Source organism: Colletotrichum lupini, chromosome 10, assembly GCF_023278565.1.
Source record: "Colletotrichum lupini chromosome 10, complete sequence".
Lineage (NCBI taxonomy): Eukaryota > Fungi > Ascomycota > Sordariomycetes > Glomerellales > Glomerellaceae > Colletotrichum > Colletotrichum lupini.
Window position 1 is genome coordinate 3,650,332 of NC_064673.1, and position 23,028 is coordinate 3,673,359.

The 23,028-nt window shown below is 41.5% G+C and overlaps 7 protein-coding genes across 7 annotated transcripts; 2 read left to right on the plus strand and 5 right to left on the minus strand.

Moving 5' to 3' along the window:
- Positions 1-4,062: 4,062 nt before the first annotated feature.
- CLUP02_18235 (uncharacterized protein) lies at positions 4,063-6,130 on the minus strand (the record flags this gene model as incomplete). Its single annotated transcript, XM_049297137.1, has 7 exons — positions 4,063-4,281; positions 4,334-4,567; positions 4,909-4,984; positions 5,049-5,143; positions 5,226-5,392; positions 5,551-5,624; positions 5,952-6,130. 7 exons carry the CDS (start codon positions 6,128-6,130, stop codon positions 4,063-4,065), a joined length of 1,044 nt encoding a protein of 347 aa, XP_049138361.1.
- Positions 6,131-6,206: 76 nt separating this feature from the next.
- On the plus strand, positions 6,207-7,838 carry CLUP02_18236 (uncharacterized protein; the record flags this gene model as incomplete). Its single annotated transcript, XM_049297138.1, has 6 exons — positions 6,207-6,340; positions 6,499-6,531; positions 6,650-6,683; positions 7,042-7,316; positions 7,386-7,583; positions 7,712-7,838. 6 exons carry the CDS (start codon positions 6,207-6,209, stop codon positions 7,836-7,838), a joined length of 801 nt encoding a protein of 266 aa, XP_049138362.1.
- Positions 7,839-8,595: 757 nt separating this feature from the next.
- On the minus strand, positions 8,596-10,707 carry CLUP02_18237 (HET domain-containing protein; the record flags this gene model as incomplete). The annotated part of the gene is made up of 2 exons (XM_049297139.1): positions 8,596-9,544; positions 9,839-10,707. 2 exons carry the CDS (start codon positions 10,705-10,707, stop codon positions 8,596-8,598), a joined length of 1,818 nt encoding a protein of 605 aa, XP_049138363.1.
- Positions 10,708-11,531: 824 nt separating this feature from the next.
- On the plus strand, positions 11,532-13,595 carry CLUP02_18238 (heterokaryon incompatibility protein; the record flags this gene model as incomplete). The annotated part of the gene is made up of 1 exon (XM_049297140.1): positions 11,532-13,595. The coding sequence occupies one exon, from the start codon at positions 11,532-11,534 to the stop codon at positions 13,593-13,595; it is 2,064 nt and encodes a 687-aa protein (XP_049138364.1).
- Positions 13,596-13,647: 52 nt separating this feature from the next.
- Positions 13,648-16,878, minus strand: CLUP02_18239 (OPT oligopeptide transporter; the record flags this gene model as incomplete). Its single annotated transcript, XM_049297141.1, has 14 exons — positions 13,648-13,774; positions 13,818-14,422; positions 14,478-14,587; positions 14,649-14,845; positions 14,917-14,952; positions 15,007-15,122; positions 15,175-15,275; positions 15,388-15,460; positions 15,508-15,834; positions 15,887-16,011; positions 16,063-16,099; positions 16,149-16,201; positions 16,286-16,491; positions 16,544-16,878. 14 exons carry the CDS (start codon positions 16,876-16,878, stop codon positions 13,648-13,650), a joined length of 2,448 nt encoding a protein of 815 aa, XP_049138365.1.
- A 502-nt stretch (positions 16,879-17,380) lies between these two features.
- On the minus strand, positions 17,381-17,969 carry CLUP02_18240 (uncharacterized protein; the record flags this gene model as incomplete). Its single annotated transcript, XM_049297142.1, has 4 exons — positions 17,381-17,579; positions 17,638-17,736; positions 17,795-17,839; positions 17,893-17,969. The coding sequence occupies 4 exons, from the start codon at positions 17,967-17,969 to the stop codon at positions 17,381-17,383; spliced, it is 420 nt and encodes a 139-aa protein (XP_049138366.1).
- Positions 17,970-18,293: 324 nt separating this feature from the next.
- On the minus strand, positions 18,294-20,085 carry CLUP02_18241 (protocatechuate 3; the record flags this gene model as incomplete). The annotated part of the gene is made up of 6 exons (XM_049297143.1): positions 18,294-18,443; positions 18,505-19,096; positions 19,156-19,547; positions 19,700-19,794; positions 19,848-19,925; positions 20,025-20,085. 6 exons carry the CDS (start codon positions 20,083-20,085, stop codon positions 18,294-18,296), a joined length of 1,368 nt encoding a protein of 455 aa, XP_049138367.1.
- Positions 20,086-23,028: the final 2,943 nt, after the last annotated feature.

Consider the following 23,028-nt stretch of genomic DNA (forward strand, 5'->3'; position numbering starts at 1 on the left):
GCTACGCTTCTAAAAGTTAAGGCTACCCTATTCTTTAATATTATAAAACTTTATAAGGGTATTCTAAGTAAACTAGGTAGCGCTATATAGCTCCTCAGGAACCTAAGAGATATCGTTAGTTAATATTTTAATAATAGATTAGCGAGGACTTAATAACTTATAACGGAATACTTCTTTTTATTAATTTAATAAATAATATACTTAGCAACGTAAGTACTAATAATATAAATAAGCTCGTTAATATTATAATATAAACTAGCTAAGTAGCGTATATAGGGAGTACTATTACGGAGACCGTAGAAGCCCTTCTTAAGATTATACTCTATATTAAGTATATTTTAAATACGCAAAATAATAAATATTTTAGTAAATACTTAGTAATAATATAATAAAAGAGTCGTAATTAAGAAACGATATAAAATTAGAATATTATAAAAAAGAAAGTATAGTTATATAGGAAAGAATTCGTAAAACGGTTACTAAATAAAAAAAGAGAAGAAAAAGTAAATACGTAATTAATAACGAATAAAAAATCTTTTACTATAATTAATAGCTTAGTAATAATAATAACTACGAGGTTAGGCAGGCTCTTGTATATTATAACAGTTAGAATATTTTATTATAAATATATATTACTAACTTAGTAACTAGTTAGCGCGCTATTACTAAATAATAATAATAAAGTATTTATTAAATAAGGAGATAGGAGTAATACTTTATTCCTAAGTAAGAAAGGATATTATTAACGCCTTATAGAATTTATTATAAATAACGATATTAATAGCTTTATTATTAATATTAAAAAAAATATTACGTAATAACTTTAGGGACTAAAGTTATGTAAGGGGGGAGTAATTATAATAAATTTAGGATATAGCTAGCGATAGGATGCCGATAACTTAGTAATTAGTATATAGATCTCATTATAAAAGAACTTTTTAAGAAGTAGAGCCCTTATGAAGGACTCTATAAGCTTTAGTCTTATAATATACCTATACTTATATTATAGCCTCGCTAATTAAGTGCTTATAGCTTAATCTCTTATATTAATTTACTATTATAATTAAATATTAAAGTTTAGCGAGAAGGTAAGGGATAAAAAGGCCTATTTAAGCTCGTTTTAATAAATAGCACTACTTATATAATAAAATTACCTTATAGCTTAATAAGCTTCCGATCTACTATAATTAAACCTTAATATTTAAAAAAAGTCGACCCTAAGCTATTAATTACGATAATAAAGCACGTTAACCGCTTACTAATCCCTATAATTAACTAACTAATTAATAATAGCGCTACTATAAAAAAAGTCCTTAATAAAATTATTATTATAATTAATAACGACCCTCTATTACGGAATAAGAGGACTAAAAAAATATTAATATGGCGTAGCCGTAATAATACTTCTATAACTACGACTTACTTTATGTTTAAAAAAGAAGTAAATCTTAAGCTAGTTACTAAGCTCCGTAATAAGGGTATTATTACTACCCTAAGAGTACTTTTTATAAAATTTATTAATAAGGAGCTTTTAAAACTAATAAAAAAAGGGGTAATTAAATTTATTTAACTTAGCCCTAAATATAAGGATATAAAAATATTTAAGTCTCGATTCGTTAATAAGATTAAGAACCTAGGACTTAACCCTATTAAAAAGTCTTACTTAGTTATATAAGAGTATAATAATAAGAGGAAAAAAGAGATCTTTATATAGTTATTAATAATTTAAAAAACTAATTAATATTTAATCCTCGCCCTAGCCCTAACTTTAATTTAAAAAGGCTACGTTATTTAGTTATAAAATATTACTTAAATATATATATAATCGAGCTAACCTCCTTATTATAAGGTTTTTATTTAATTACTAGCTCGGATCCGTTATTTATACCCTAAGAGTACTATTTTATACGTCGTATAGCTATTATATAATCTTATAAAATCTAATACTTATTAATAAATAATATATAATAAGTATTATTTAAAAATACTCTAAATAATAATATTTACGTTCGATTTATACTTATTAATCTTAATAAGAAAAAGCGGATTATTTAGTATTATTAATATATAGATTAATAATATTATTAAACTATTAAATAAGACTTTTAATTAAAAAAAAGAAACTGAGCTTAAGCATACTAAGCTATTAACTAAACTAAAATAGTAATTATTAACTAACGAGCCGCTTATTTTTAATAATAGGATTATTTTATTAAAAAGTATTAATATAGTACTTAAATAGAAAAACTAAAGGAAAAAGCTTAAGTAAGTTAACCCCTTGGTATTAAATACTAAATAATAATTCGTTAAGTAACAAGCTCGAAGTACTTATATCGTATTAATTTACTAATTAGAAGTAGTTTTTAATATATCGTTTATTACTTAATATTAAATAGATCTATTATTTACTAACTACGCTACGCTAAATCGTTATATTAAATAATAAATAAATTACTTAGACTAAGGGCTTATATTCGTACTATTAAATCTAATTATAACTAAACTCTTTATCTTTATAAATAAGTTATTTATAAATAACATTAATTATACCTTATAACTAGGTTATATTATTATCTTTATAAATAAAAAATAGATTAACGAGAGCTTTATAATTAATAATAACATTATTTACTATAACTCTACGAAAAATAAAAAAATTACTTAGAGTATATTAATATTAAAAGTCTATAAAATAGTTATAAGTATTAACGTTACTTATACTATCTTAACTACCCTAGACCTTATTACTAAATAACTTAACGTTCTAAAGATCCTTATTATAGTTTATATAAATTTATACTTATTATATAAATACTTTATTAAGCTAAGTATTATAAAAGAAAAGCACTTTATAATAAATATTATAATACTTAAGTAATTATATAAACGCCGCGAGCTCTATAAGATTTATTAAATTAATAGTAATAATAACTTAATTAACGGGTTTATAAAAAGTATATTAAATAAGTCCTTTAAATAATTTATTAATAAAAGAATTATTATAATTAAAATAAAAAGATAGGTAATACGTAATTAAAATAGTAATATACTATAAGTAATAAGTTATTTAGCGAACGTATATACCTCTCGGGCTTTAGCTTAAAGAAAAATATACGTATTCGGGGCATAGTTAAACTAATAAAAAGCTCTTTTTTAACTACGCTAGATTTAATAATTTCCGAGGAGTTTAGGTATATAGATTATATATATTAAAAAATTAAAAGATAATTAGAAGGAGGGGATATTAAAATTTCTATATAAATAATTATAATAGAAACTATACTAAAATTTTAATATACGGCTTTAGGTATTTTTAAATAAGGGATTAACTATAGATTCTATTACTAGTTCTTATTAACGGGGGACCTAGCCCCTATTTTAGCCTTTTTTATTATAAAAATAAAAGACTACTAATATTAAATTACGAGATAAAAAAGGGGCTTTATTAAGTAGTTAAGTAGGGGTAGTAAGTAGGTAGTCTAGGCCCGTATAGACGGACCCTTCTACCTACCTATACTTACTAAGGGACCGCGGGCTCTACCTACGATCTTCCCCTCTTATATATACGCAATAGACCTATACTAACCTATTAACCTAGTCGCAACCAAAAGGTCTAACCTGCCTACGTGTATACTAACACTAACACCCCTGAATTCATGACAGATATCCTTTGAGCCTTTGACCCTGACATTTTCAAACTGTGTGCTGTTTACCGAGAATACTAATAATGCCGTAATTTGGTTCAGATTAAAGTGAGGCCCCTCGACGGGTGTAAGTCCGAAAACTTATGTGCCTATGTCACCATCGAAGCAGTAAGAACCTGGTATTTTCTCACATAGTACAAAGCTTGCAAAAAAGTTATCTCATGCGAGCGAGGGGGTATATATCTAAATTTCCTCTAACTAACTTGTGGTTATCTTAACGTCAACCCTTCTTAAGAGGACAAGAAGCCTTGCCAACAGATTTCGCGATGACCCCCACGAAAACTGATTTGATAGTCCGATGAATCTATTTGGGGCATCCCGTTCCGAAGCCAGTGATAGTATCACAGCAATCAGCATCCTAATGAATCCAGTAAGCGATGTCGCTAGTGAAAGATAGTTGTATGTATGTGCTTACACAAGTTGCGGAGACGGGCGTATTAGTGCCCTGCTTCATGGCATTGCTGCAGTAATTTGCCTTGTCCTTGCTACACCAGATTTCGTTGTTCCGATTCTGATTCTGGCAGGATTCGTTGCCCTTGCCCCAGCAACAGTTTTCCTTTTTGCCTTTGACGTCGCACTGTCATTCGTGAGCTACCGTTCTACCAATTGGATAGTAATGGGACACATACAGTAGCAGCAAGAGTAGTTTGGATAGCCATGGCCGAAAGGATAGCGCTGATGGCGATGGAATACTGCATTTTGAATGATGAAGAGTCTTTTGCAATTTGTTGCCGCTGTAATGGTAGATAAGGGAAGTGGTGAAGCTTGAGTCTCAAAGGTTCGAATGGGTGAGGTATGAGCAAAGGAAGGCTTACAAGAATGAGCGATTGCCGCCACCTTTTATAATGGTCATTCGTAACAATCTAGAGGAGGCACAGCACAAATTTCCAATTCAGTAACGAAAGAAAGGTTTCCGAGTCATTAGAACCTTGGCACCGACTCCTGAAACCTTGTCCATCCGTATAGGACGTTAGATGACTCGATGAGCTAGAAATATTCTCCAAGGCAGGTAGACATTCTGCTATAGTTGTGGATACAAACAAGACTTTATCTACATCCTGAAAGCTGTTAATCCTGCTCATAATTCAATGGAGAGAGACTCGGATTCGGTTCGACTAGAAAATGTCCCAGGGCAAGAATCGGCTTAATCCATAAACTTAGACTACTCCTATCCCCGTAGGTGCTCAGAGAATGGTTTACTCACAGATCCAGCTTCTGCTTGGGGAATGTCTTTTCTATTCTGGAAAGACATTTTGAAAATCATGCCCGTTGACTTTCGTCTTTTTCATGGAGCAGGGCATTCGAAAGCTGATATTTCCGCTGCCATTCCTGGGCTTGTACCACGGGAGGTGGATCTTGTGGCTATGATGTAGGATCATATTTGCTTTGACCAAATAATTAGTGCCATCCTCTGTCTGCGCTTGGGTGCTCGCTAGGTTCTGCGAAAAGATCTGGAACAGATTATTAAACTTTGAAGACGACCTATCCTGATAGACTTCCCTGCTGTACATCTTTTCATACAGACCCCTTAATCTGGTGCCGTAGTTTCAGTGACGAACCGGCCTCTTTCACTCGTGGTACGTGCTGTGATGAGCATTTTCCGAACTGGAGCTGGGCCGAGACAACGAAACCTACTGATACTGATGGACCCGAAATCACAGAATGCCCGGGGAAACTTAACCCCAGAACTATGATGAACCAGAATCAAAGTCACCTGACTCGCTAGGAGATATTCTTAGATGAACTGTTCTGAAAGCAATGAATCCCAACTCCCCACATAATTTACTACGAACCTCAATCTAAGAGGCTGGCGATAACCATGCTGTCTGCCGGCAACATGGCACACAGTGACTGAGCTTGTCGCATTTACCACTTGATATGCCTACCAAAAGCGTTGCTGTTCGTAGCACTTTCTGCTGCCTTGAGATACAACATTGTTTTTTACGCATCGAGCTAAGCTACCTGGGGCCCATGTGGTCATCTCTCGTTCACGACCTTGCCTCTCAATCAAAAAGGCGCAATGTTAACACACGCACAAGCAACGAAACAAGACGCGCAGGTTTGCGCCTTAGCTACCCGTTCCGAAGACATCACGGCGCATGACGATTGACCTGTGCCCAATGGCCGCCAAAGCCATCTCTTAGAGTGACCCTTCGGCCTAATAGGGCAGAAAAGCTTCATAAGCCCGACAAGTGGCTTGTTGGTCATCCCAGGAGGCTCGGCATGGTAACGATCAATACCTGACACTCGGCCCATGTTGCGTAGCCTCCTTCCGAGACGTACATTTGCAGCCTTTTGCCCTCCATGATCGCGAATGGGCCAGAAGGCTCAGAGATTGGACGGATAGACAGATCCAACCCCCAGCCCAGCCGGGCATCCCACAGACATGAGCTACTATAACAGGGGTTCCGGCCGAGGATAGTCATTCTGTGCTCGTTATAGCGAGTGGTGTGTCTAGGCCTTCAGGTTTCGCTAACGAGCGCGTATTAGGGTTCAGCATTAATGGACGGCCGGTCGGCGTTTCCGAAGACGTATCAGGCCAAGCACATCATCTATTCGTTGCCCATGATTGAAGCTATACTTATTCTGGGCGTCATGTCCGACGCGCTCCAGGCGGTCATCGTTACCCTGTTCTAGTGCTGCGAAGTTGAATCCTCGTATTGTAGCGACGCGGCCCTGAGGCCTCGAGAAGAACCCTTTCTTGTTCACATTCTCGATGTTTGAGAATCTAAGAATTACCGAGACGGCGCCTTCTAACATCGAGTAATGGCTCTAATGGCCTGTTTATGCATAGCCAGTGGCATCCGGACGATCAGAGCAGAGATCCGTGCAAAGATGAAAACCATTGCCTATCACCTATTTCACAAAATCAGCCATATATTCGGGCTTATTTTAAATCTAAGAAGGGCTACGAAAAAGATCTTTGCTAACGTCCTGACATATAGGGCTAGCACCTTCAAGGAAGGCGTCCAAATCTCTGTACCTTGTATGTTAGTACTCATGAGGTTAGACAGACTCCCATCGCAGCTTCTAGCACAACGTATAACCAGCGAATATAGCTTTCACATCATCGTAGTTAGGACAGCATCGGGCAAATCGACTTTCTTGTAGAACGAATTGCTTCATTTGGTTGACCGGGTGGCTGTTACTTGAAGAATGGGTTTTCCCTATACTATTTCATACGGCATATCTCTTCTTTCCTCAAACACTATCCGCAATAATATAACGATCAAACTAGATTTCTATTTATTACCGTTCCGCTTCCGATCGAATTTCACGTGTTTCCTTACATCTAGCACTTACTATCGACTACATTAACAAACTCCCCGTCTTCTAGAATCTCAACATAACTCAACCACCGCGCCTATCGCCCAAAGGATTCGTGGCAGTAGCCTGCAAAGTCTATAACCCTCTTAGCTTCTATAAGGGCTACAATATCATCCTATTCTTTGTATTCGCCGGCGTCCTGATCGGATTCACTCTTGGTCGTTTCCAGTACCTTAACTTGAACGTCTTTCATAACGGCTCTACCCCTAGAGAGTACTTTGCGTACCAGTACGGCTACCAAAAGGCTGGGCTACTCATCCATTTCGGCGCAATTTTTCCCATCGGGTTTTTAGCATATTTCCAATTTCTACCAGTTATTCAACATACAATAACCCCAGGCCATTGATTGCATAGATACATCATTTTGTTACTCTCGCTACTGGGCATTATTGGCGCCTTGATGATAGCGAGAGGCTCTCTCATAGGTGGACTTGACATTCAGGCAGCTGTCGGGCTTCTCAGCATTCATTTCATCGGGGTTCTTGTGGCCGCATACGCCAAGACCAAGAGACTCCGAATCGGCCTACACAGGGCATGGATGCTTCGAGCATGGTTCCACATCAGCTCAACATTCCACCTTACCCTCTAAAAAAATGAAAACCTCTCATTATTTTAGGTTAAAAGGCAGAATCTATCATCAAAGTCCGAATCATTTTGATCTCGGCTACGGCTATCATCAGCAACATTGGCACGTACTATGCCGCGCAACCTTACGACCAGATCCTATCCATAATCGGCGATACAAACCAGACTATCGAACTCTATCCAGACTATACGACGTACTTCCCCGGCATAAGTCCGAGTTAACAAGCCGTGATTCATGCCAATTCGAAGTCTCTATCTGCTACTGAGGCTGCTGTCGCCGCGGGTACGTCGCTTAGTATGGTATTGTGACTTGCATTGGTAATCCATGTGGCTGGTGTTAAGATCTTCGTAAGCCGTCGGTCACGATAATGACGATATATCTGCGATTACTGATCTATTCATAGCTCAAGCTTACATCCGCTGAGGCTAATAGGCTACGTAATGTTTCATTCAACAGACAAATGGAGGCAGGGATGAAGCCAACAGAAATAACACCGGTAGGGCTTTTGAGTGCGAAGGCCGAACTAGCCGAAGATTCTTTATAGTAGAAGGCTCAATACGGCCCTGGTCAACGTTAGGACTTGAAGTTCTCTGTAGAGTGAGTTGTCGATCAGACTTTAAGAGGGATATCAGCATCTTGAAGCAAGTGTCGTATAGTCACCATAGGAGCATCGAGATAGGTGAAAGAGGACGGTTGTCTATTGGAAGTAGGAAATAGGCACGAAGCTCGCTCTGAAATAGAGGGTGCAAGTGAGGTGAACCTCGGTGATTATGTAACCGAGGTCACGTGACGTACGGTGAGGCCTTGGAAGGTTGAAGCCATCACGACAGCAAGAAAAACGGAGCAAAATTGAACTTTAAGGTGGGTTAAGAAAGTGACCAGCTCGCTTATCATATACATTATATAGAGACTACTACTTGAAAATCTATTTGTGACATAAGAGCATGGGCTCCGTCTCTACTCAGTGAAAAATGGGTGTCATACTATAACCACGTTCCGCGTCTCAAAGTTGATTCCCAGCTTATTGTCTCCCCAGGTAGCATAATCTATACGTAGTTTTCCAAGGCGTCGGTACGAGCCATCGCCCGTGGGTATAATGACGATACCTTCTTGATGCATGTGGAGCTTGGCCCCAGGCTTCTCGTGCATTTGGGTCATTTGAAACAGCATAAACCAGCTGAGTGTTGCATTCGACGCCTCCCTTGCGCTTTCTGTGGTATCAAACTTCATTTCGGAGACAGCTCCGTGAATACCCTTCAGGTGTAACTTCACCTTCGTCTCTGTGTGACAGTCCACAGGACCTATGGTCTTGAATAATCCTTCCATCTTTAAAGAGCCGGTAAGAACTTCGCCGTATGGGTCCTCGCCTTTTGGTGTAATTACACAATCCAGAACCCTCGAGAGGCTCGCAATCGTCACCTCAAGACCATTATCGCCCATTAAGTTGCCGAAGCTCTGCTGCGAAATTGGCCCATTGAGAGATGCCCAAGACCAAGATGGTGCTTGGTAATGCGTGGCAGCTTGATCAGGTTCAGTGCACTCCCATGACAATCCTTCAATAATCGCCTTGTGCCAAAGTCCAGCGACGTACTGATCGTTGATCTGACCTGCAATCATTCTCGCGATACCTGATATAGCGGGAAGCTTGTCCGTGCCACGGGTAAGTTTCCGTAAAGAATACTCGGTCACAAGCTCTGTCCACTCGGTAGAAGCTCGTAGGGCGCGCTCGTCTTCCTCGACGGTGTCCCAGTCTTTTCTGGCGTCGCTGTAGCGCCCTGAGAATTTCGTTCCATCTTGGCACAAAAAGTACGCGTTGCACTCAAACGACATCTGCTGTGAACCGAAATGGACAAGACGCGGCGCAAGCCAACGCTCCTGCAGAGTCCAGCCTCTCTTCGAGAGAGGCTCATCCCACACATAGTCCTCGCTACTGAGGTAGCAAGCCTGCTCGCGAGGTATTGCGCAAACATAGAGAGTGGCAGTCATACCGGCAGCAGTGGATGTACAACTTGCATAGGGGGGTGTTTCGGGCGGACCCAAGAAGCCTACACCATTATCACTTGATTTCAAGACAGAAAACACGATGTAAGCATTCGATTAAACATCGCCCATCGTGGAAGCTTCCCTGATCCAGTCTGCGATATCGTCTTGAACGATGCTGTGAGATGTCAGCTCATTGTGTTCTAGATAATGGCATTATTGTAGACTGAAAAGCACTCACCAGAGCGCATCAATCCAGAGGTAGCGTATTCCCAATTTGCGCGTCATGGTGACAGCATCTTGGAATGTCTGGGGCATAGTCGCAGTAATGATGCCCTCCTTGTGTTCCTCAAGGCTCGCCATGGTGGTCCTGAAATGATCTTTTCCTTGACCCCACATGTAACTCAAAGCGGCGTATTTCCCGCATGCATCCCGAGCCTCGTATAACTTGATGTAGGTTTGCTTGTCATCGATGCCCACATCGAGAACCCTCGTCGGCAAGCACCTCTCGCCTATACAGCACCTGAGTTGGACATGCTCTCGGTCGCAGTCTCTCAGCCATTTCCCAACTTGGTCGGATATTGAGTCAACTGTTGGGTTTTTCCTCAAGCATCGTCCAGTGATCGAAGCGCTCAATGGATCGCTGTCATCTGAAACGCACAGTCTGAAAGCACTGATCAGACGGATGGAATTGTGTTCAGCGTCGAATGATATGACCAGGATGTTTTCTGTGTCCTGGGAGTATTTGACAAGTCGCATGTTCCAAACTGATCCGTCCTCAAGGTACTTGCTGATGTGTTCATCTTTCATATCTTGCTCGCTCAATTGGGTAAGCCAGCTCTTGAAGATATGAGCGCCGTGAAGAACCGCGGCGCAGATAGCGCAATCTTTTGAGGCGTCCAAAAGGTCTTCGAAAGTTCGGTGGAATTGAACGCCAAATTGTGACACCTCTTCTTCTCTCCAAGAACCCCAAAGTTGCAGCAAACTCAAGGTGGGTCGAAAAATAGATCCTTTATTCAGGATGTATTTATCTGGGTATGCGGGGATGTTGAGTAGGTCGATAGCTAAGCAGGTACTGCACAGCGACATACCAGCACCGTCCTCGGCCATTGTTGTTTGATCGAGCACAGGCCGTTGTAGCAAGTGAATAGCACACGCCGAACCATAGTTCAGAGTAAGAGCGCAATATATCCTAGTAAGGAGTGAGGGGTAAACGGAATGTGGTTTAACCATCATCCATCCAGCTTGCTTACTTAGGACTAGCTCCTACATTGAATCTCACCATCAGCATCCTTGCCTTCAAGCCTTCTTGATCCTTCCACTATTGAGAATTATTTTGGGACTACCAAGGTAGAAACTACAAGCATTATCGGTTTCAAGCAGCCTGTTGGATTGACTACTCCAGCTGGATAAAGGGATGGTAGAAATGCATTGAACGATATGCAACGAAAAAAAAAAGAAAAAAAAAAAAACGGTGATGTTAGGTAAACACAAGATAGAGCTACGCTCGGACCAGGATAGGCAGAAAAGCCTCAATTACCTTAAGCACAATAATCACCCTTTGTTGTGTTTTGATGAATGAGCCCCAGTAGTCTTGCATTGAATCGACATTGCTGGAGTTGCGGACGGCTATCTACCCAAGGTTTTGTTATGTACAAGGTCGCGATCCAAATGGGCTTACTATTGCATGGTTCTTTCTCATTCGAACCAATTGTGTTGCGAGATAGCCCCTCATTGTTCTTCGATGGGGCTGTGCCGAATGTCAGACTCTTTCACACTGGGCAGTGTCGTAAGCATGGCACTTGATCTGGGGAGCGAATCAACAAATCACATCTAATCGTGTCCCCCGGTAGCGCGAGCCAAGGCTAAATACCGCAAAGACCGCGTCTGGGGCAAGTGAAGGATGCGTAGTGGCCAGCCCTCTTTCTCTCACAATGGCAACTCATAGATCAACAGAAACTACCACATTCAGTTACTACCCGCTCAACGAAGATCGGAACGAGATGCGGGTCCTCAACCTACAGACGATTGAACGACCACCTCTTGCCAAGCTTCGGGATGAGCCACCTGAATGGCATGGCCTTGTCCATTGTACGATTGACCACGTTTCACTCGACGCACATCTGCCAGACTATAGAGCTTGGTCGTCACAAACGCCGCAGCTGTCTCGGAGAAACAGCGATGAGCGATGGCGACGGTTCTCGAATGAGCGATATCGGTCATTGAGCCCGACAAGAGTAAGCTCACCGTTCGAGAGGCCACGTGCGCATCATCGCTATCATCGATTTTCATGGGGTGACTACGGAGCCCTGAGCTACACTTGGGGGGACCAGACTGTGAAAGTGCCGATCATCATGAATGGCCAGGTTGTGCTTGTCGGTCAAAGCTTAGAGGCAGCTCTGCGAGCCTTGTCCTCAGATCCAGATTATATTGATGGTCTGAAAATTTGGGCCGATGCAATCTGTATCAACCAGAGGGACCTGGCCGAGCGCAATCGTCAAGTGAAGCGCATGCGTCAAATATATGGAAGAGCGCTCATTGTCTCCATCTGGCTAGGCGACATACCCAACGACTCTATTTCCGACATGGCTCAGCTCCACGAACTGATAGTCAAGTCACAAGACAAAGCTGCAGCATCTGAGGTGTTGGAAGTAGCAATGACGGACCCAGAGAAGAAAGAAACCATACGCAGGGCCATCGATGTAGTTGTCAAGAAGACATACTGGTCTCGGATTTGGGTAATTCAGGAGAAATGCCTGGGTCCCTTCAACCCTTCTATTCTTTTCGGGACGTTCCGCATGGGCTTGGTGCCGTTTCATAACTTTCTCCAAGGTGTCACGAACATCCATGGCGCTGTAAGGGCTCGTGAGAAAGTGTGGCGAATCTTGAAGTTGGTGGAGTTAGTAAATGCGTCTCAAGAGCGTGTTCGCCGCGGTCGAGCTCAGACCAATGAAGAGCGTAGGCAAGATCAAGACGACCTTGGACTGCTCTTGATGATTGGGAGGATGGCAGGCTCACTCGACTTGAGAGATCGTCTGTACGGATTAATGGGGATGATACCGGAATATGTGGCCAAATTGATTGAGCCGGACTATAAGAAGAAGGTAGAAGATGTGTTCTCGGATTTTGCCAGCGCGCTTATCACTGGCTTCGAATCTTTCGACATAGTGCTGACTGGGACGACGGAATCTACTCTGAAGCTTCCTTCCTGGGTGCCAGATTTGACATCTCCATGGGATCCTTATCTCTGGGGAACAGACTGTAATGCCAGTTGGGGACAGAAAGCCAAGTTCAGGGTGGAACATGACGGGAAGGTTCTTACCACTAGCGGATATCTCGTTGATGTGGTCGAAGGCTTGGCTCCTTTCTTGGGTTGGAAACACGGTGGTCTCGGTGTCTGGCAAGATGCCGTTCAGCCAGCATCTGTTAAGATGCCGAACGATCCCAAGGCGGCAATCGTACGGACCCTTCATCGAGCTGCAACATACAACTGCGATTCAGGAACAACGATTCTCGATATTCCTTGGCTTGAGAGCCTGAGCCCCGACGACCCAGACATCCTGGCGCTGGAAAAGCGTGGATGGGGCAAAGTTCTCAAACACGCCAATCTCAACGACTTGACACAGTTTCGCAAGCAGGTCAATGACAATTTCCAACCTTGGGGTCGGCGATTCAAGTCCTTCTTCCCACGGGTGCAAGATGTTGGAGATTGCGTGGACCCTAAACCTTTCTTGGAATCACTTGACAAGCATATTGGAATCGTATATCCGGTCTTCACCACAGTAAAGGGGCTTTTTGGCACCGCAATTCTTCAGCAAATTCGGAAGGGAGACTCGATATCTATTATACCGGGCTGCTCAGCGCCCATTGTCATGCGACAGAACAATGGCCAATGGCAAGTCATTTCACAGTGCTTTGTGGATGGCCTCATGTGTGGGGCGATGAAGACGGCAGTGGGTGTCAATGGCTGCGAACTGACAGAAATCCGAATAAGCTAGATAAGGAATGAACTTCAGATTTAACCCCAGTTCATTACACGTATTTGGTACCTTATTCAGCTTCAATTGGTGTCCTGCTAGCTTGAGGTGTTTGCATCCCCGAGCCGGATCTCCAGTTGAGGCCGAGGGTAAGACCTGATTGCTTTTGCTGTAGCTTCATAGAGTTTTGAGTATCAAGTCTTTCTTTCTGTGCCTTTGAACTAGCCCTTTAAGGCAAAGCACCTCTCAATATTTTCCGCATTATTTCCCCACCAGTGCGCCATTACTGCTCCGGTTGTACCAAGGAAAATGAAGATGAACAAGAGGTTAGCATTGAAGCCAGTGTCCAAAGCTGCGCCACTGATATATGCCCATTTGTTCCAGAAAGCGCGACGATAACGGTAGAGGTAGAAGTTGAAGAAGGTCCCGACAAGGAAAGTTGTAAAGGGCCCAGTGCTAAGATTTCCGTGGAAAGTTGCCGCGCTAGCAAAGAAGATCGTGGAGTTCCAAAGGTCGAAACGGGCTTTTGGAAACTTCTTGTGAAGAAGCCAGATAATGATCGGTGCTATCGCGCCAGCAGGGAAGCCGTAGAGTACAGGCTTGAAGAAGGAGGATGCGAAGAGCTTCTTTGGCCCAACAAGTGCATACTGGATACCGGCGGTATTGTAGCTCTTGAACTCTTGGCCAGTCCATTGTCCTTGAGGATCCGCGACTCGACCGCTCACGTAGTCAAATTTGGACGCAATGACCCAACGCATGACGCCGTAGTTGATAGGGAGAGCTATCATATTTGCGATGATTTGGACCCCAATCACGTCGCGTGGAGGAAGATGGAGGTAGTGCCCAATCTAGGTTTCGTGTTAGCGTCCCTTTGATCAAGTAGTTATTGAGAAGAACACTTACCTTTTGGTCTTCTAGAACAATACGAGCATCGTACCAGACGTTGCCAGATATAATGCGATAGGCTAGCTGGCCAAGGGGATGGCGCGACGAGCCCTTCGCGTCGATCATGTCTATAGCCGCCGTCAGCCATATGTCCCTTGACACACCATGTTATAAAACCCTTGGACTAACAGCCGTAGATAAGTTCATTGAAGAACCCAACCTTGATCGAATATCCAGACATCGCATAAACCAGACTCATGGGCAGCATAGCAGCGCCGCCAAAACCCAGAGCGACGAAGTATGTCCAAGTCGGCATCCAAACAGACTTTGTGGCGACAATAACGAGCAAAATGCCAATGGGAATAATGGTCAACAAAACCCATTCCCTTATTGATGGTGTTAAGCCAAAGTTTTACTGGGTATCTTGCGTGTAGAGTCCCGAGGGATATGGACTTACCAAAGAGTGAGGCTCGGATACTGTTGGATGATACGACTAAATAATTAAAGTCAGCAAATAGCTCTAAGCATCTGGACATGATTAACCAACCTCAACCTATCTTGATGATACTCTCCCTCTGCTTTTCTTGCTTTCCAGATCTTGACTACTTTGGGGCCCAGGAATAGGCCACACCAAACAAAGGAGGAAATGTACGATGCGTACCACTTTGTTGGATTAACAGTTTTGTATGCAAACAATACTCGAAAGGTCACGCACCATGAAGATTTCCCATGTGTACTGAGCCCCAGAGTACGCCAGACCAACCTCGTGGTAAGCTGTTTCATTGACATGCTGAACACCGCTCGAGTCCGTGTAGACTAGATCACTAGCTGTCAGCACTCACAACGAATCGTTTACATGACTCTCAATTGATTGCTGCCTTACTTAAAGATTCAAATGGATAAGAGGAGCCGTTCTTTTGGAACACACCATTCGACATAATGTCGTACGTAGGAGACGCCCATAAGTTGCCAAAGTAAGCAACGGGAATCAAAACCCATGTCTTGTGAATAGTAAGTACAGAACATTTCAAAGAGGCACAGAACCTACTGTGATAACAAAGCCAACGAAGATAGTCACTTGAACACTGTAAGGATAAGTAATGACGGTGGAGGTGATGTTAGACCAATTGAGCGTGATGTTGAGGAGCCCAATCCCTCCACGGCCGGCGCCGAGGAAGTTGACAGTGTGATTTCGACTCGCGAACCAGCATAGAGGAGCAAGAGCAGCGTACCCTCCACGGCCGGCGCCGAGGAAGTTGACAGTGTGATTTCGACTCGCGAACCAGCATAGAGGAGCAAGAGCAGCGACGAAAGGAAAAAGGTACTCGGGGAGAAATTGCCAGAGAAATGTGCCCAATAGAATCCACCAGAACACCTTGATGATATTGTTAACATGGTCCAGGATTGGCTGACGATTCTTTACTCACTCTCATCTGTTTCTGGGAAACGCTTTTGTGTAACTCAGACTTCCCTTGCATGCTCCTATACAATGTGACCTGTTGAAGAGACAAAGGGAAGATGAATTCGGGATCATCAATCAGAATCTTCCGAACTTTGGCTTGTCAGAGAGTATCATCAACAGCACAGGGTGATTTGGTCTTACCCATTGCGGCGAATGAAAACCCCAGTAGAGAGGCACCCTGATTGCTCTTAGTGTTCAAACTTCAAATCATGATCGTTCAATCTCACCCATCCAAAAAAGAGTGCAACAGCTGGATTCATTGTGATGCCGTAATACAGTGCTGCATTGGTTGGCAGGTAAGCTATTCATTGATATTAGTTGGAGCTGGAGGACGGCGCGGCGGAATTCGTCATAAGTAACGTACTTGCCCACTGGCCTTGACTGCCCGCGTTGGCAGCAATACCGATAATTGCATGTTCTTTGATGGAGAATGGCCCAGGGTTGAGGGAGAAGGAAAAGCGTCCGAGGGGCACCGTATAAGCAGGTAGAATACGTGCCAATAGCCGACCAAGCGGAGCAGAGGCTAAAATGACGAAGAATACAGGGAATGGAGCTGTTGTAGTTCGAAAACTGTTTGTTATCAGTAACACACTAGGCTGCATAACAAAGATGGGCACTTTACTATGAAAGCTGCGAAACAATACTTCCGGTTGTGCAAAAGATCGCAGAAAGAAGGATTGCGCGGAAGGTGACCACTGGCAAAGTGAGGTCGTCTTCGAATCCGACAACGTTGCGTACAAGCTCTGGGATATTAACGAACTCTTCAGATTTGAAGTCGTACTCAGGCTCTGAGTCTTCGGTGAACCCTCTCTTGGGTCCGTCTGAGCCATCGTCGATACCTCCAAGAAATACCTTTTCCGACGTCTCGAAAACAGAATCAACAACAACCTTCGGGTTGGTTGACTCTTTTGAGTCGTTCAGAGTGGTATTATCCATTTCGTCACGTTGTTGAGACATGGTTAGATGCTAGTATCACGGAACTCGAAATGTAAGTAGGGTTCGCAATGTGACGCTTGCGACAAGTATAAGTAAAGCGATCAAACCCCCGCCGATTGTTCACAGGGAGGGAGCAGCATGCAATTGCGGATCTTCGTGATGTGCTTGCGAACAGCGTTGTTGCGTTGCCACCTCGGTAATGCAAACCCTCTTCCAGTCGGGAATAGCTTATCGACGCCTTTTATTGGAAGTTTCCCAAGTCTTATTCGAGGTTAATCTAAATTCGGGATAGACTACACGGAGGACTAATATCCTCCAAAACTCGAAACGGTACCTTCTAGACCAGTGATTCCCTTGAGCATGCTACTTGCCACAAGGGTACAAACTAATCCCAGCAGACGTTGGAGGTGATGTTGGTTGCAGGTGGTCTAGCGTCGGCTAATACACCCTAGTGATTCTACCGACCGGCATCGGGAATAAGAGGAATGGATGAAAGATGTTGATGCTGCATGCGAGGCCTGCATTATCTGATCGCGTTATCAAGGCGCAATGCAGGTGGGGTATGTCGAGATCGACCAGTGGAAGCGGAGGAGACCCGACACCTCCTCCTCAGGTTTGATAAGAACGCATCGCAGACATATGCAGCCACTGAGAACATAACCTTGAAGACGTGGTAGCGCGGGCAGTTCTGACTTTCGAGGCAGTACGCCCGGTCTCCCGCCCTTGGCGCATGGGATAGTCTTACTGTAGCTCTGCGGTTAGATATCTTTTCTTCATCACCTGCTGTTGGAACGACCTTTGCAACGCGAAGATAGCTTGTCAAGTGAGACCATCGGACGAGATCCGATAGCGTCTAATGCATCTCCAATGTAACGTGATCTACTGAGACGTTGCGAACAATGGCGAAGAAGATAGCTATTAGATAGCTCAATCCCACTCCTGCCTGCAAATATCTGCCGGCAGCTTGCCCCATATTCTCGTGCTTCGATATGATTGAGGTCATAGTCCTATATCAAAGCCTAAAAGTCCAGCTACAGTTGGGGAGAAGCGATGTTGTAGCCAAAAACCTGTGGTCGAGTATTGCTCCGAGATGTATAGCGACCATACCCCATTGCTCAAAATCGATAGAGGTCTGTGTAACTCAGAACTAAGTCTCTTCAAATGTTCCATCTATGGTAGCAAGGCCACGCCTCGAAGGATCATTGTCTTGCGGCAGGAATATCTCGTGCGGTGAATTAACTCACGGGATTGAATATTGTAGACCTCAAATTCTGCGTGATCGTTCACAACTAGATGGACAATGCGTAAAAGTGCCAACCTGAATCTCTCTATATGTGCTTGGGTATCTATGTTTCTAAACTTAAAGCAGCTTCTGTGAATCTACAAGTGGTTCCAGCAGATTTTACATTGAACGACATGATCAATCTAGAACATGTCTAAGACGTGTAGCCATCAGCCCTATCGACTGCGGTTGCCTGGGCCAACTTCGCGTCATCCACACTAACAGTAGGAAGGTATCCCTGAGGGTTGACACCACCTCCGGTGATGGCCAGTCCATCGGCAGTCGAGTTGACACCAATCGTAATCTATCACTTCACATTAGCACGTTTTTGGACTTCACTTTCATTTGGCAAGTCATCCACTCACATATCCAACGAGACCATCCTCAATGTTGTCAGTCAACTGGCTGACGCTGATGACAGCACTGTACCCGTCGGCGCTGGCATCAGAGTACAGCGAGTCCTCCTCGTTGGTAGTACGGTTCAACGTCGTAAGGTGCTCACTGTACGGGCTGACAGCATACACTTGGCTCAGGAGGTCCTCCTCAAAGAAAAGCTGTCCGATGTGCTGCACCTTGCTCGCGGAGTAGGACGTGCCGTTCGCAATGTTGGTCTGGGCAGTGACGTGAATATGAGTCGTTCTGGTGATGTAGTATCCGGGGAATTTCGTGAGGAACTCCACGACACCGTTCTGGTCGGTCGTCTGGATCCCGCGCAGGAACGTCTCGTCGTCGGTGGTGCCGTCTGTCCTTTTAGACCAGTTGTCCAGGAGCTCTGCGGTGTTGGGGTCGATTCCGGTGAAAGAGGAGTACGAGCCGGTTGCGTTGCAGTTCCAAATCGTGAGGGCTGTGCCGACGAGGGGTTCGCATGTCTCGATGTCGATCACGCCCATGTCGAGATAGAAGTCGATACCTCCCTGCGTCTCACGCAGATCGTGACGATGAATTTCTCCATCGACGCTGTCGCAAAGTCAGTCCCCGCATCAACCTCAAAATCGAACCCGTCGTAGTTGACTAACCCATAGGGTCCCCAGACGGTGTCAGGGGCCAGGACGCAAGTGTCGTTCTGGATGGTGGTGTACTGCAGCGAGTTCCGAGACATCAGGTCTCGGGTATCGACATGGCCGTTTTGAATTCGGCGGGTTTGCAGACGAGCCGCTCGCTTCGCAAACATTTCTGCCTTGCGCTTCTCAATCGCCGCGGCGCACTTGTCGGTGCTTCGGCCAATGAGCTTTGCTTCATGCTTTGCCTGTTCGGCAGTGAGCTTCTCTGGGTGAGCGAGGGTGGTCCCTGCGGCCAAGGCAAAGAGGAACAAGTCGGTGAACAGCATGTTGAAGATGAGTATAGTAAAGCGAGGGTTCTGGCGAATGAGAGTCAAGTCGTGTTTAGACTGTGCGATGAGGGTGAGGTCCTAAACTCAGCATCTTCTTCTGAGGATTCCATCATCTCTTATACGACAATGCCTTCGCTGGATTATTTCCATATTCTATTGTCCATCACCACTTTTAGCATTGCTCGGGGTTCTGTAGCCATCCGCTAATCAAGTTCTCCTTAATGGCTTACGTTGCAAAGGCTCTGATTGGAACGGCCCCTTGCGCTGCTGACGTCCACATCTACGTTGTCGGCCGGGAAGTGGGAGAGTTTGTGGAGTTGAGGCTCTAAAGAGGAGCATAGCGACCGCAGTCGCCACGGATGCCGAGGTCTTGGCTACGGACTACCCGCTGAATTTCCAGCTTGCACTCGTACATACTATTGGTCGTAAGACAGAATGATGGGTATTGGTGTAGAGCTGGTATTCAATTTAGGGCTGAGCTCTTTAGCATGTTGGTTTTATAACGGGTATTAAGGATCTTCGCCTCCTTTCCGCGGCGGCTGTGCACCGGCATACGCGTAGAATCGCGGAATATCTCCATGTTTACCCGTTTAGGCAAGTTCTCGGCGACCACCATATCGGGTTTCGATGTAATGAACTGCAAATCTTCTGGAACTTCGGACTTTGCCCGAGCTTGCAGAAGAAGTAATTACTAAACACTGTATTTTTCAACACAGAGGTTCTAGAACTTAGAGGACTAGGAATCGGGACGAGAGAGCAATTATAACCCTAAAAGAACCCTTGAAACTTAATGAATTAAGAACGAGCATGGTTGGATTGGCTCTGCGCGCTGTTCGTCGAGATTATTACTTGGTTATTATGCCTCACCGGGCACGAGTTTGGTTTAATCGCGGCGAGTACGTTCAGAACTGTCACGAGTTATAGCACGCAGCAATGGGCATACGGAGTATAATAAAAGTAGCTTAACTATTAAAATAGAAATAAATAAAAAGAAAAGGTCTATATATATAATATCTAAAATAGATACGTAATTTAGCACGTAACGGGCACTTTATAAAGTATAATTACTATCCCTATTACGTAATATACCCCCTAATTACTATTACTAAGGAGCTATTATATTTAAAATAGAATTTTTAAATACCCTTATAAAGGCCTAATTTAGTTAAATATAAATAAATAAAAAATATAAGGGATACGCGTCTTTTAAACCGCGTTTATTATAAATATATCCTTTTATTTAAAATAAATAAAATCCTAACTTAGAATAGTACGTATTTTACTACTTTTAATATATAAATTATTAAGGGCGAGGCTACTTAGCCGCTTTATGTATATTTAAATTCTTATAACGTTACTTAGCTATTATTTTTCTTTTTTTTTTTAACCTCTTATAGTTATTATAAATACCCCCGTTTATTATATACGCGCACTTATATTATTAAATCGTTTATTAATTTTATTTTAAATATAAATATTTAATATATTTAGAAATAATAATAAGTTTTATATAATTGTTATAATACTTCTTATATATACGTTATATAGTTTATTAAGAGTTTAGATAAGTAATAATATTAATAAGTATAAGAGATTAGGCTATAAGTACTTAACTAGCAAGGCTATAATATAAGTATAAGTATATTATAAAACTAAAGCTTATAAAGTCCTTTATAAGGGCTCTACTTCTTAAAAAGTTCTTTTATAATAAGATCTATATACCGGTTACTAAGTTATCGGCATCTTATTACTAACCACATCTTAAATTTATTATAATTACTCCCCCTTTACGTAACTTTAGTCCCTAAAGTTATTATATAATATCTTCTTTTAATACTAATAATAAAGCTATTAACGTCGTTATTTATAATAGATTCTATAAGGCGTTAATAATATTTTTTCTTACTTAAGAATAAGGTATTACTCCTATCTCCTTATTTAACGAATACTTTATTATTATTATTTAGCGATAGCGCGCTAACTAGTTATTAAGTTAGTAATATATATTTATAATAAAGTATTCCGACCGATATAATATATAAGAGCCTACCTAACCTCGTAGTTATTATTATTACTAAGCTATTAATTATAATAAAAGATTTTTTATCCGTTACTAGTCGCGTAATTTTTTTTTTTTCCTTTTTTTTATTTAATAACCGTTCTACGAATTCTTTTTTATATAACTATACTTTTCTTCTTATAATATTCTAATTCTATATTATTTCCTAATTATAACTCTCTCGCTATACTATTACTAAGTATTTACTAAAATATCTATTATTTTGCGCATTTAGGACATACTTAATATAGAATATAATCCTAAAAAGGGCTTCCGTAGTCTCTGCGGTAATACTCCCTATATACGTTACTTAGCTAGTTTATATTATAATATTAACGAGCTTATTTATATTACCGGTGCTTATGTCGCTAAGTATATTATTTATTAAATTAATAAAAAAAAGTGTTCTATTATAAGTCGTTAAGTCCTCGCTAATCCGTTATTAAAATATTAGCTAACGATATTTCTTAAGTTCTTAAGGAGCTATATAGCGCTACTTAATTTATTTAAAATACTTTTATAAAGTTCTATAATATTAAGGAGTAAAGTAGTTTTAACTTTTATAAACGCGGCCGCGTTCTCTATACTTTTAGCTATATTATTAGCGTATAAGAGAAGGTTACTACTTATATTACTAACCCGTTAATAAGTAATAAAATAAAAAAGGTCTACTTTAAATAGGCTACTCTCTAGGAGCTCGTTACTAACCGTAAGTATTTAAACTTATTAATCTCGATTATAATAAGTTATTAGTAATCGTTTAGCGAATTTTCTTTTTATTAATTTAGATTTCTTTTTTTAAGCTAGTATCCTTAATATTAATAATAAAACTAAAATTATCTCCTACTTTAGTCGCTTCTAGCTAGCTTATTTTCGTAATAATAACTATATAACCGCTTTATAAAATAACCTTAACGCTCTAGCTTAGTACTATAAGGAGACTCCTAAGGGCGTTATTATTATATATATCTAGGAGTTTCTTACTTTCCTTACTTTTTATAAACGCGTTACTAAGTTTTTAATAAATAAAGTACTTATTTATACTATTATTATATATAGCGCTACCCTTATTTTTTATAGTCCTAAGACTCGGACTCTTATTAAAAAGTATACTTTTATTACTAACTATATTCTTAATAATAATAACGAGCGGAACGACTTTAAGTTTAAATTTAATAAGTCCTAGCGTAAGGATACTAAATCTAAGGGGCTCGGTAATAATTTAAAAAATTCTTTTTTTTAGTATTATAATAAGCGCTACTATTTTAACGTTAATAACTCGCTAACCCTTATTTATAATACTTTTTTTAATATAAATAGGGGTACTCTAGCCCTTAATTATATTATTCTAAATCTTAATAAAGCTAATATTACGCTCTTTTTATTCTAAGTAAAAGCTTTATAATAGCTTAACGAGGCTATTACTTATATTAAAGTTAAAGCTACGGGTCGTAATAAGTAGTTTAATATTAATAAGTTCTTTATAAATATTAATATTAC